This window comes from Oryctolagus cuniculus, chromosome 9, assembly GCF_964237555.1.
Source record: "Oryctolagus cuniculus chromosome 9, mOryCun1.1, whole genome shotgun sequence".
Classification (NCBI taxonomy): Eukaryota; Metazoa; Chordata; class Mammalia; order Lagomorpha; family Leporidae; genus Oryctolagus; species Oryctolagus cuniculus.
In genome coordinates, this window is record NC_091440.1 from 86,255,164 (window position 1) to 86,269,434 (window position 14,271).

General features: G+C 36.9%; 1 protein-coding gene across 6 annotated transcripts in view; it reads right to left on the reverse strand.

Annotated features, from left to right (window-relative positions):
• The window catches only part of PAN3 (poly(A) specific ribonuclease subunit PAN3), a 153,698-nt gene that overhangs the window by 23,901 nt on the left and 115,526 nt on the right, over nt 1-14,271 (reverse strand). For all 6 annotated transcript variants that reach the window (XM_051834118.2, XM_008275215.4, XM_051834122.2 and 3 more), the window contains 6 exons: nt 13,965-14,022; nt 6,778-6,939; nt 6,433-6,549; nt 6,239-6,340; nt 1,957-2,122; nt 818-908 (listed from right to left, as the gene is read on the reverse strand). In XM_051834118.2, coding sequence (XP_051690078.1) covers nt 818-908; nt 1,957-2,122; nt 6,239-6,340; nt 6,433-6,549; nt 6,778-6,939; nt 13,965-14,022 — 696 coding nt within the window. The remainder of the gene's footprint in view (nt 1-817; nt 909-1,956; nt 2,123-6,238; nt 6,341-6,432; nt 6,550-6,777; nt 6,940-13,964; nt 14,023-14,271) is intronic.

Here is a 14,271-nt window from a genome sequence, read left to right on the forward strand (position 1 = left end):
ATAAATCTTAAAAAAAAAAAAAGTCTGCCTGTTAATCCCATCTAAGTTACTAAATGTCAAAAAAAAAAAAATCCAAAAACTTCTTACAAGCAAAGAACTAAAACAACCCCAAAATAATGGTTGCATATCCTAATGTGAAGCACTACAACACAAACTGGTTTACATGAAAATTTTACTTTAAATAGTAATGTTACTTGCAGAGAATAGTCAAGGTGAAAGCAACTATTCTTAATGCTTCCTTGCAGGCTCTTATTCCCCTATGTCTTATCACATTAGTCAGAGAATAGGAAATAGCAAACTAGTTACCAAAAAAGGACGGACCTAAATCAACACTAGTAGAATTAAGTCACACAAGATACATTCTGACTAAACAAAGGAAAAAAATGACTTAGAAAGTGGAAATACAACAATCCTTTGAAAATGCTTCCAAACTTCTATGATTGGCAGTGGGACGAGTGCTCTAAAAAGTGAAAAGGATAGATGTCATTAAAGTGAAATCTAAGATGTCACAATATAATCTATTCAGCTAACAAATGGATATGTTTTCAACTACAACAAGAACAACAGCTGCAGTTTGTGACATTCACTAATTCTACAACACTTCAACTTCAAGGGCTCTACTCTGAACACCTCACAGGGGCTAAGCCACAGTCAATGTTTGCAGAGATGACTACTCAAGGGTAAACTGAAACCTAGACTTTCAACCCAGAAATGCTTTAAAATAAGTATCATTTGTCTTTAAAAATATGAAATGAAAAAAGAAACAAACAAACAAAAAACACACCCAAGCATTGTTTTCATGCTGAATTTTACTCACCTGGTACTGGGCCATTAATGCCAATGGATTATTGTTTTGACTGTTATCAAATGTTAAAACATCAAAAACTCCAACACAATTTACTCGTAACCTTTAAAGACCAGAAAATTTAAGAAAATTAAAATAAGTTTTATTATGTACTGACAGGAATTTAACATTTCCTATAATATTAGCAAGGATCTCAGATTATTATTTAAGTCTAACTTCCATCCCCAAACCCCAATAATCTTCGCTACTCACAATTTTAGAGATTAGAAAATTAAAGTTCAGAGGTATCAAGGAATATACTTCCACTTACAGAAGTAACTGACAAAACCAAGACCTTAACTCACATTTTTTGACAATCAGATCAGAGTCCATTTTTAATCACTCCAAGTTGTCTATTAGCTATTCATGAAAGAAAATGAATTAGCTTTCTAAAACTTGCTAAAGATGTACCAGGTACTGTTTTACATGTACTGACTCACTCCCATCTCTCAATGACATTGAGGTAAGTACCTTAAATTTGAAGAAAATGTACTTAGAATAGTACGCATCTAATGAAGCTGTTGAAACACAGAGAAGTTGTAACTAGTTCAGGGTTGTATCAATACTAATAAACAGAACCAGGATATGGACTCAGGGAACCTGGTATTAGATCTTAAGGTTTTTCTACTATGCTCCTCAAGACAATGCTGAAAATTATAGCAACTCACAACTCAGGTGAAGTTAAGTCTGTGTTATTTAACTCTATCTGTTGTTGTCAAAGCATGGGACTTAACCAACAAGAGCATCAGGAACTTCACAGTGTGCAAATTCTCAGGTCCCACTGCAGATTCAGTAAATACAACAATTGGGGTAGAACTCAAGTACGGATGCTCAATCAGCCTTCTAGATGATTCCGACTCATGCTAAAAATTTGAGAATCCTCTAACCCTAACTACATATATCTTCCTGATCCTTCCTACCAAGATTTTTGGTTCATTACCAGGAATTTTATTAAGATTAACTTTTTAAAGAAAAAAACTTACAAATGAACACTGTCACAGCAGTTCTTCTGGATGGAATATATGAAAAGGTAGAATCAAAACAGATCATGCTTTATTTACTGTCATAAGTTAGATGCTCAATTAAGAAGCCAAAACTCAAAATGCTAGTACCTTGTCTTGCCAGTTATCAGAATCTTTGTTGGGTCCATAACTCGACAGGCCAAACCTGCTGTATGAATGGTACGCAATGCAGAACTCAGTTGGACAATATATGCCCAAATAAGAGACTCTGGCAACAATCCAGCGTGTTGTCTGGGCAATGGTCCATCATGTTGACCTATAAAGCAAATAATGTAAAAAAAATGTCATTTTCAATTAAGTAATCAACTAAAGATTAAGTATCAGTCAAGCTAAAATTAACCAAGAAAACTATATTCATGGCACAACACGTGAATGTGTGTGTGTGTGGACAACTTAAGAGACAAGTTCAGTTTCCTGTGTCCAAAATAATACTGTTATATACCACTGGCAGCAGCACAGCTTTTACTGAAATGCACTTTTTGTGACTTGATAATTATTAAGCTATAAACAAAAATTTAAAGAATTCATGTTAGCCAAATAAATATAAATCCTGATTAAAAGCAGGAACCACTGAAACTCTTCTTTTTCTTAAAATGTAGATAATCCTAGTGCATTGTATTGTTTAGGCATTTGACAGCTGTTCATTCATGGACTGAGGGAAATAAAAGTCTCTAGCGAAATCTGTATTTAATGTTTTCTTCCTTATACTGATAAGCCTCTTCTATTACACATATATACACAGGATGATACTCAATCCACACAAAAATACATGTAAAACACTGAACAGCACTTTATGTAATACTGAAACACACACACACTCTGATCTACCACAAGTAATCGTTTTTATTTTACCAACTTATATGTGATTTTTCATACTTTCTGGGGCATTGTTAATACTTAAAGTGGTGCCAGTGCTGTGATGCAGCAGGTTAAAACCCTGGCCTGCAGTGCCAGCATCCCCTAAGGGCTCACTGGTTTGAGTCCGGGCTGCTCCACTTCCAATCCAGCTCTCTGCTATGGCCTGGGAAAGCAGTAGAAGATGGCCCAAGTCCTTGGGCCCTTGCACCCACATGAGAGACCCAGAAGAAGCTCCTGGCTTCTGGCTCTGGATCAGCTCAGCTTTGGCTATTGTGGTCATCTGGCGAGTGAACTAGTGGGTAGAAGACCTCTCTCTCACTCTTTCTCTCTCTTTCAAATAAATAAAATACATCTTAGAAAAAAAAGACATAGTTAAATGACTACTTATAGAGATAACAGATAGCAAATATATAGGATAGTCAAAAAAATCCATGGGAAATTGAATTTAAAGGTAAGATTAGTTGGGTGCAATTTTTTAAAAATACATACATACAAGGGTCTTCAAAAAGTAACCTGCAGGGGTTGGTTTTGATCTAACAGTTGGGAAACTCAAGTCCCAAACTTGAGTGCCCAAGTTCTATTCCCAGCTCCAGTTCCTGACCCCAGTGTCCTGCTAATGCAGATCCTGGGAGGCAGCAGGTGATGCTTCAAGTTAGTGGGTTCCTCTACCTACATGGAAAACCTGAATTGAGTTCTTGGTTCCAGCTTGAGCCCAGGCCCAGCTCTGGCTGTTAGAGGCAAATGGGAAGTAAACCAGTAGATGGGGAGTGCTTGCTCTCTCTAACAGTTTTTAATTGCATGAAAAATGTGTACTATGAAAAAACCAAACATGGAGGCCAGACGTTTTCTGCACCAAAATAAACTTATCTTTTAATTCCATTTTGCCACTTTGTTAAGTGCCCTTGTATTCTCATACTTATGAACTGGGGATACAATTTCTAGTAAAAAGCACATGTAAAATTCAGAACCCATGATCAATCAATTTGGATAGAACTAAAGATAATGTTCTGGAAAAAAGTGTTCAATGACTCACAAAGTGGCTGCCATGATAAATATTAAAACAGTATCAAAGATTATCATGAATACTTCAAATAAAATAAACAAGCTAATAAGCAAAGGGAATATTTATACACATAGTACTTACTGTATGCCAGATTAAGTTATAGGTATTTTATCTACTTCAATTCATTTTAAACCTCTTATCAAAATCTAGGATAATGTATTGCTCCCATTTTCTAAATTAGCAATTTTTTATGTGACTCTTAGTTTGTTCTAAAACAACAAATTACATGGTATAAGAAAACAGCAGGGGAATGGCACTGTGGTATAGAAAGCTAAGCCTCCACCTGCGGTGCTGGCATCCTATAGAGGCAAGTTCATATCCTGATTGCTCCATTTCCGATCCAGCTCCTGCTATGGCCTAGGAAAGCTTGGGGCCCTAAACCTGTGTGGGAGACCTGGAAGAAGTTCCTGGCTCTTGGTTTCCAACAGGCTCAGCTCTGGCCATTACAGCCATTTGGGGAGTGAACCAGCAGGTAGAAGACCTTTCTCTTTTCTTTCTCTAACTTCATCTCTCAAATAAAATAAATTTAAAAAAAAATCTTAAAAAAAAAAAACATAAAAGAAAACAATAGACTTCCATGCACATATGGTAAGCTTAGGGAAGGACTATCACTCAAAAAATTTAAAATGTAAAATATAATTCCTGTGAAAATATAAAGATTAATATATCAGTCAGTCAACACCGAAACCCAAAGGGAAAATAATGCTATAATACAAAGGAGTGGTTTTCAATAGGAGTAAATTCTGCTTCCCCAGAGAACATCTGGCAATGTCTGCAGATATTTTTGGTGTCAAAAATGGGGTAGAGAGGATTGCTACCAAAATCTAGCAGATATAGGACAGGCTATACAGTGGGAACGGCTACTGCTAAACATTCTTCAGCACACAGAACAGCCCCCACAAAAATCATCCAGCCCCAAATGTTAATAGTGCTGATGTTGAGAAACCCAGCTATAAATTAAAGCCAACAGCCATTTCCCAGGTGTTATGTCTAAAATAACTTGAACTACAATCATGTATAGGAAAAGTTCTACCACATCCCCTTCAAGAAAATTATGCATGTGTCTACAGTGACATGACAAAAGGAAAACAGTGACCACACTATATGAGTAGACTTTTAATGTGAAACGACCATGTAACCACAGCTTTCTTCTGTAACTGTCAGAATACAGGAAGCAAAGTCATAGGTTAAACAGAAGTAATGTGTATTTTACCTAAAACTACACTCTTTAGAGGAATTACAATCCCAAAGATAATATAATGCAAACTCAAATCTTTCAGCTTCTTCTAATTAATATCAGTCATCTGCTTAGGAAAATCGTAAAAAGCCTAAAAACCATGACAAAAAATGTGATTCTTCTTTCTTACTCCCAAACCAGAAAATGAGACCTTTTCCAAATACATATATGAAGTAACATTATCAAAATGGACCTCCTTTTTCTCTGAAATAACTTATTCTTTAAATACACATTTGTCACACCATGAAAATATTCTGATTCTTTATAAAACCTGATTATAAAACAATTCTTTAATATTAGAAAAGGGTAAAAAAGGAAGGTAATCCATGCTTATGCAAAGTTAAGAGAAAACCATTTATTTTCTTAGGTAAATAAAATAAAAACTGATTTAGTCACACTGTACTATAAGGGAATTATTAAATTACATTCAGAGAAAATAAAATTTAAGGTGAAAATATTTAGAGTAAATGAAAAATTAGATGTAAAATGACAGACAAAACAATGCAAAAAGAGACCAAAAAAAACCCACAAAGACTGGGAAGAAATCAAAAGATTCATAATAGTTGTGATTCACTAGAGAAGAACAATGATTACTTTTCTAATTTAATAAATTTCCCATATATTTTTATTTAGAAAGAATAATTTAAAAGAAAAACATTTTGGGGTCCGTCCTGTGGCGCAGTGGGTTAAAGCCCTGGCCTGAAGCGCCGGCATCCCATATGGGCACTGCTCCTCTTCTGATCCAGCTCTCTGCTATGGCCTGGGAAAGCAGAAGATGGCCCAAGTCCTTGGGCCCCTGCACCCACGTGGGAGACCTGGAAGAAGCTCCTGGCTCCTGGCTTCAGATTGGCTCAGCTCCGGCCTTTGCGGCCATCTGGGGAGCAAACAGTGGATGAAGATCTGTCTCTGTCTCTACCTCTCTTTGTAACTCTTTCAAATAAAATATATCTTAAAAACAAACAAACAAAGCAAAACATTTATGAGGGGGAAAATTTTTTTAAACACATTCATAGTTATTTCAAACACCTAGATTTCAGTCTTCTGTCAATCTCAGTGAACAGACATAATATATTATTTCCTAACTTAGTACAGATCTACTCTATTTACTTGTGATATTTCTTCCTAAAATGCAATAGATTGCTTTAGCTAAATGATTACAGGGATAAGTTTATATGTATCTGTCAAAATAAAGTTTGCTTGCATCTTTTTCTTACCCCATTTTCTCTTTGTGAAATAGGCGTCAGCGTTGGGGTCATTAAAGTGTCTGCTCATCATAGTTTCTCCTCCAGCATGGAAATCATATGCAAACACAAGAGCTTAAAATAAAACACAAACACTCATTACTGAAATCTGGCTTCAAATAATGAAGCTCACCAGGTGCAAAACAGCTACAGTACAAATTACTCACAAGGCTCGGCGAATGCTTTAGTGGTAAATACTTCACGCAAGGTTACAATATTTGAGTGCTGAATTTTTTTCCACATATCAACCAACACCATGCACTTTGTGTTAACAAGACGAAAACCTAAAAAAAAAATTTTTTTCACTCTAATAAACTGCAAATGACATCCCCTTTGTATTCCACCAGAAATGTCATGTATAAACTGTTTATAAGATACTAATTTCCAAATGAAAAAATTTACCATTCCTTAAATTCATGTATTAAATAAATCAACATACTCAGTAAGGTTTTTCAAAAATAACCTTAGCCTCAATAATACGATTATAAAAGAGAAGAATTTATCTTCCTTACCATGTATCCTTCGAAGGCAGTATGGCAGATCATCTTTGCTATTTACAGCTTTGTAGCAAGATGTAATATATCCAAAATTACTTGATTTCTGTATTCGGTTGGGGGGTGGCAGTGGTTCTAAAGGGAATAGACTATGGTAGCTGTCAACTTCTGAAGGGACCGCTATAATAATTCACAGAAGATTTTATATTACATACAGTCATAAATCCTCAACAGTACTAAAGAAACCAAATCTATAAAACATTCAGTTATTAAAACTCATATTACAGAATAGTGCCAACATTTACAATTCGCCCCCCAAAAAAACCCTGAAGTTTCCTATAACACAAATTTTGTTTCTCAGAAATAACTGTTAGAAACAATTTTGAGTTCTCACTTAGCTATTAAACATTTTTTATTGTGATGCTGAATAAAAATCAAGATGGACTATTCCTTTAAATACTTTATTCTGTATAAAATCTATTTAGATAATGATGCACCCAGGAAAAACAGGAGACAATTTCACGAGTACTTGCACCCCTGCAACCCAGTGTAGGAAACCTGAATGGAGTTCCAGGATCCTGGCCTTGGCCTGACCCAGTCTGAGCCACTAAGGCCATCTGAGGAGTAAATCAACAAATGAAGATTTCTCTCTGGCTCACCCCTTGTCTTTGTAACTCTTTCAAATAAACAAATATTTAAAAATGTATATGAATTTTAATTTTTAATGCATAAAGAAACTCAAAGCATATTAAATTGGTATGCATGTTTGTATGTGTAACTACTTATGTAACCTATAAACATGGTAATTTTTAATCAAAACTCTTAAATCCAAACATTCGGTGTAGTAAGTAACACAAGGAAATTACCCTCACAAAATAATTAAGGGATGAACAAATGGCAGCAATGTTCACTGTGGTTTAAAAATAGTGAAAAATGCTTAAGAACAGGAAACTTGTTATAAATAAATATTAGTAGAGACACTCAGTAAAATATCACAGCTTGAATCCCTAGAAAAATACTAAAAAACAAAACTTTATCATTAACTTTCATGTTCCTCACAGAGAGAAAAATTATGTTTAAGAACATACAACACGTAAAGATCTGTCCATGATATACTGTGAGTTCCAGAAGCTAAGTACAATCCAATTTGGTATTTCATATAAAAACTAAGAAGCTGTATGCTAACATGACTTCAGTGGCTGCTGTTACAGAGTACAGACAAGTTATTTTCCCATCTTTACTGTTTCCCAATTTCTCAAGCAAACATGAATCAGTTCTATAATTCACAATGACAAGTAGGCTTTTTTTAAATTAATGCTTCAAATACAATTAGGTTTTGAACTTGGACAGCTTCCACTCAGCTAACTGTCTTGGATGCTTATGCTATTTTAGGTGAAAAGAAGGTAACTAAACAGGCAATATACACAGAAGAAAACAACCAGAAAGACAACAGAAAAACTGCGACAATGGGAGCCAGTGATGTGGTGTAGGGGGTAGAAACCACCACCTGCAATGTTGGCATTCCACATAGGCACCAGTTTGAGTCCCGGCTATTGCACTTCCGATCCAGCTCCCTGCTAACGTGCCAGGGAAAGCAGACGATGGTCCAAGTGCTTGGGCCCCTGCACCCATGTGGGAGACCCAAAAGATGTTCCTGGCTACTGGCTTTGGGTTGGCCCAGCTCCAGCGTATGTGTCCATTTAAGGAGTAAACCAGTGGATGGAAGACCTCTTTCTTTCTGGCTCTCCTACTGTCTGTCTGTAACCCTGCCTCTCAAATAAATAAATAAATCTTTATTAAAAAAAAAAAAAAAAAAAAAAAAAAAAAGAGGGGCCCGTGCTGTGGCATAGAGAGTAAAGCTGCCACCTATAGTGCCAACATCCCATATGGGCGCTGGTTTGAGACCTGGCTGCTCCACTTCCAATACAACTCTCTGCTAAGGCCTGGGAGAACAGCAGAAGATGGCCCAAGTCCTTAGGTCCCTGCACCTGTGTGGGAGATGCAGAAGAAGCTCCTGCCTCCTGGCTTCGGATCACCCAGCTCTGGCCATTGTAGCCATTTGGGGAGTGAACCAGTGGATGAAGATCTCTCTCTCTGACCTCTCTCTGCCTCTCTGTAACTATGCCTTTTAAATAAATAAATGAATCTTAAAAAAAAAAAAAAAAAAAAAAAGGAAAAGAAATTCTCACGTAACTACAGAAGTCTGGGTCAAAATGATCCTTCTGGCCGGTGCCGTGACTCAATAGGCTAATCCTCCACCTGCGGCGCCGGCACACCAGGTTCTAGTCCCGGTCGGGGCGCTGGATTCTGTCCCGCTTGCCCCTCTTCCAGGCCAGCTCTCTGCTGTGGCCCGGGAAGGCAGTGGAGGATGGCCCAAGTGCTTGGGCCCTGCACCCCATGGGAGACCAGGAGAAGCACCTGGCTCCTGCCTTCGAATCAGCGTGGTGCGCCGGCCACAGCATGCCAGCTGTGGCGGCCATTGGGGGGTGAACCAATGGCAAAAAGGAAAACCTTTCTCTCTGTCTCTCTCTCACTATCCATTCTGCCTGTCCAAAAAAAAAAAAGAAAAAAAAAAAAAAAAAGAAGAGAGAGAGATCCCTCTGCCTTTACCAGATATTTCACACTGATTAACTCAGTGAGATGGGATTTGCTATTTCCTGAACAAGGAAAATGAGGATTATAAAGCTTTGAGAGGGAATCTGCAATGCAAACCCACTCTTCTTTAATCCTGTAGTCTTATGCTTTCAAACTTTATTTGGCATTTTGGCCACAGTACAAAATAAACAGAATGATTCCATGTTACTTTATTTTTTTTATTTATTTATTTTTTTGACAGGTAGAGTGGACAGTGTGAGAGAGAGACAGAAAGGTCTTCCTTTTACCGTTGGTTCACCCTCCAATGGCTGCTGCAGCTGGCGCACCGCGCTGATCCGAAGCCAGGAGCCAGGTGCTTCTCCTGGTCTCCCATGAGGGTGCAGGACCCAAGCACTTGGGCCATCCTCCACTGCACTCCCGGGCCATAGCGGAGAGTTGGACTGGAAGAAGGGCAACCGGGACAGAATCTGGTGCCCCGACCGGGACTAGAACCCATGTGCCGGCGCCGCAGGTGGAGGATTAGCCTATTGAGCCGCGGCGCTGGCCCCGTGTTACTTTCAAAGTTAAGTGAAGTTGTATGTTCTACTAAAATAGAAGTAGAAATAAAGTATACACACAAGTGAGTATAACTGCAACTATTACTTTTGCTCATTAACTTTTTTATTTGAATAATCAGTGTAATTTCCATAAAGAAATCAAATGGTGAAAAATTCTGCTTCCTAGCTATTTTATAGGTAGTACTTAATACAGGAAGTACGTAATTTCAGATCAGCAAAAAACATACTAAACCCATTATGTACTAGTGCACCCACAATGACAAAAAATGAATTGGCACCCTAAAAAGCCTTAGAGAAAAATAAAGACAGTAAGCTTACATAAAACGTAATACTGGGGCCAGCTCTGTGGCATAGGCAGTGAAGTCACCACCTGCAGTGCCAGCATCAAATATGGGTGCCAGTTTGAGTTCTGGCTGCTCCACTTCCAATCCAGCTCTCTGCTATGACCTGGGAAAACAGTGGAAGATGGCCAAAGTCCTTGGGCCCCTGCACCTACATGGGAGACCCAAAAGAAGCTCCTGGCTCCTGGCTTCGCATCAGCGCAGCTCTGGCCAGTGTGGCCAGTTGGGGAGCGAACCAGCGGATGGAAGACCTCTCCCTCTCTTTCTCTCTCTGCCTTTCCTCCTCTCTCTGTGTAACTGACTTTAAAATGAATAAATAAATATTAAAAAAAAATACTAAAAAAACAGCTATTAAAATAGAGATTCACCATGACACTGGCTCCTGAACTTTAGCATTCCATTAGGGTGACAAGAGTCTTGTACAAAGACAGCTGGGCCCCACCTGAATCAGCAAGTCTGAAGCAGAATCTAGGAATTTATAATTCTAACAAGTTCCTACACACTATTGGAATTGTTGCTGCTTGCCTAAAGACCATACTTTGAGAACTACAATGCTAAGGAAATAATGGGAAGTTAGCCATTCCCAAGAATATTAGGAAAGACCTCACAGGGTAATCTGCATTTCTTACTACCAAATGAAGGGTAACACTGCTTTCAAGAGGCTAAAAGGAAGCAGAAAGGTGCTTCATGGTAAGGGAGTAAACAGAACAACAACAAAGAAGGCCTACATATGTACACTGTGTTCAGGGAGGGAGAGATTTCATTTGGTAGGAGCACATGTGTGTGTTTGAGTGCCACAAAGGAGGTGCAGAAGGAAGACAGAGCTAAAACAGATGCAATGACATCCTAGAGAAATTTAAAGGCGCTGAGGACTTGAGATTTATTATGTCAAACAGTGGTGTTCATATCACCACATGACAGGAGACCGGAGAAGGGACACAACTAGCTAGACTGTAATGCTTTCACCACCTGTATTCTCTGACCACTTTTCAAGCAAGTCATATTGAATTCTACAGTGCAGGAAAAAAATCTGTGCTTAAGTGGAAAACTTAAATGTTATCCAAAGGATAATCCTTGGGTGTTGGATTCTGATTTTGGGAAGCTATTTTACAATCTGGTACACCATAGGTAATGAACAGCACTATAAAATCATACAGGTTCCATCTAGTAGAAATCCAACTTCCCTCTTCCTCAGTAGAGAAACCAGTACTTGTTTTTAGTTCAAAGTAACAAATACACATAAATAAGCATGAATAAAGCGGTGCTTCAATCACTGTTAGGCATTAAAATGATTACTATGAGTATGCTAGAGTTCTTATAAAAGCAAAAAAGAAAATCAAGTTGGAAGAATATATCTAAAATAGGAATAATCAACTTTTAGACTACAACCAAGTTGTACCAGATAGCATAAAAAAAAAAAAACCCTTAGTTTTTGTTTCCTATATAAGTACACTTCCCCTCAAAAAGCATATACATGATAAGCTGGTAAATCCACAACAGGGTTTCTCCATCTCAGACAATAGTATCTTGGACTGAATCATAATTTGTTGTAGGATGTTCAGTAACATCCCTGGCCTCTATCCACTAATGCCAGTAGCATTCTGCTTCCAGTGGTGACCATCAAAAAATGTTTTGATCATTGCCAAAAGCCCTCTTAAGGTTAAGGATAAAATCATTCTTGGTTGAGACTCACTGATCTAGGGGAAATAGATTATGTTTTCATAGTTCAGAAGTACAAATCTGATGGAAGTATGAAATACAGAATAGAAATGAAAAAGAGAAAAGAAAACCAAAGAGTAAAAGGGCCCGGGTTTGTAGTGCAGTGAGTTAAGCCTCCAACTGCACCACCAACATCTCATATGATTACCAGTTCAAGTTCCAGCTGCTCCACTTTGTATCCAGCTATCAGCAGAGGATCACCCAACGTTTTTGGGCCTCTGCCACCCATGTAGAGACCCAAATGGCCTGGCCCAGTCCAGGCTGTTGTGGATATTTGGAGAATGAAATAGCAGATTAAAGATTCTGTCTCTCCCTTTCTGTAATTTTGTCTTTCAAATAAAATCAATGAATCTTTAAAAAGATTAGTCAAAATAAGAAATTGAGTATCAACAGCCAACCTATGAAATGAAAAAGATCAGAACTACACAAGTGGCAGAAAGAACTACCAAACCATGTCTGAACTTAAGTACAGAGTTCAATTAATCAAACCTTTACTTCGTGATAAAAGCATGGCCTGCTTTTATTTAGCTAATAATTCTTAATAATGTAATAAGAATCTGAAAACTTGGCACTCAAAACAAAGCTGAGATCTTTACATTAGCTTACATCTGACCATATGGCCCACTGTACCAATCTCTGCCTTTCTTCTCTTTCCCTTCCCTTCCTGTTTATATATGTTTTATTATATCTATTATGTATTTCACAAAAGCGGATTATATATGTGTGAATATATATGTATACGTGTTTATATATACACATAAATATACATAGTCTTCTGCCCATTTTTAAAATTTGTATTACTAAGATTCTCACGTATTATCACATGTCAATATACTTTCTTCATTAAATATTTAAATATAATTTCAAAAAGTTTGTAGAAAAAAGAATTAGAAGTTAATTTTGGTACACTATAGACAGCCAGACACTAAAATAAATATCTTCCTTGTATTTCCCCACCCATTAGGGATACTCAACATCTCTTCACATACCTACAAGTGTTTCTTCTTTCATGAAATGCCTACTCTTATCTTTTGGTCATTTTTCTTTTGAGTTGTTTGTGATCTTACTCACACGTGAGGTTTTTTATAGTCACTTGTATGGAAGGCAAACATCTTCCAAGTTTTGTTTTCTTTTTACTATAGGTGCCTTTGGACAGTTTTAACTTTAGTAATAGTTTTCAGTATTTTCTTGCGGAGACAATAATATTTAGGACCTGTATATAAAAATCTTTTCCTACTAAAACATTAAAACTATTCATTTATGTTTTAAAGTTAAAGAATTTTGTCTTAGATATGTAAATTCTTAATCTACTGAGAGTTGATCTTTTAATGTGGCTTAATTTTATCTCTTTTCATTATTTATCAATCAGGACGACACTGGACTATGCTGAATCCTGAATATCATCAAGTATTTTAATACTATCTTTGAAGCAAATGTATTCTTACTGTATTGTTTCTATAAAGTTTGCTAAGTTATATTGTATTTAATTTTTACAGAGTAAGCTAGAGAAAGAGATTTTTAACATATGCTGAGAGTACTGTCAGGAAAACCTAGGTTTATATCTTGACAGACTATTTACCAGCTTTTGGTCTTAAAGGCAAGTTGCTTAACCTGTCAGTTTCAGTTTTCCTTGTAAGTGAAATGCAAATGATAATAGCATGTCACAGAATGTGAGGATTAAAGTCACAAAGATTAAAGTCACAGATTAATTAGCACACTGTGGTCTCGGAAATAATAAAGACCTTCCCCTTCCACTTAAAAATCCCTCATTAAGTTTCAAAAGTCAAAAATATTCTAGTTAATAGTGAAGTAAATCACTGCGAACTGTAAAACCGCATTTGATTAACTAGGATACTATTATACGTAAGACTGACTGAAATACACTGAGTGATCAGGAGCATCTTGGGATTCTTAAATTTGCACAGAAACAAGTAGTACTACATAGGCATTATAACAGCCTTTAAAGGGAAGAATGAATCAACTTGCATTTTACCTGGCATATCTGCTTGATCAATTTGAGCCATTGTTATTAAATGTCTGTTGATCAGCTCCTAAGAAAAGGAAACAAGTATATTGATATCTAAAAGCAGTTTCTTACCTGACTCCTTCCCTCTCCGTTTCTCAAATAAACATCTTAAAAATGCTTCTTTATATTTTAGGATACACAGAGCTTCTGAAATATAGATTTCCTATCATAACTAATATGTGTACTTTTAAATACAGACATCATGAAATAACATTTTTAAAAATGATAAAGTATATAAGCCCCAAAACTAGATAGACCTGTCCATAACTAAAGT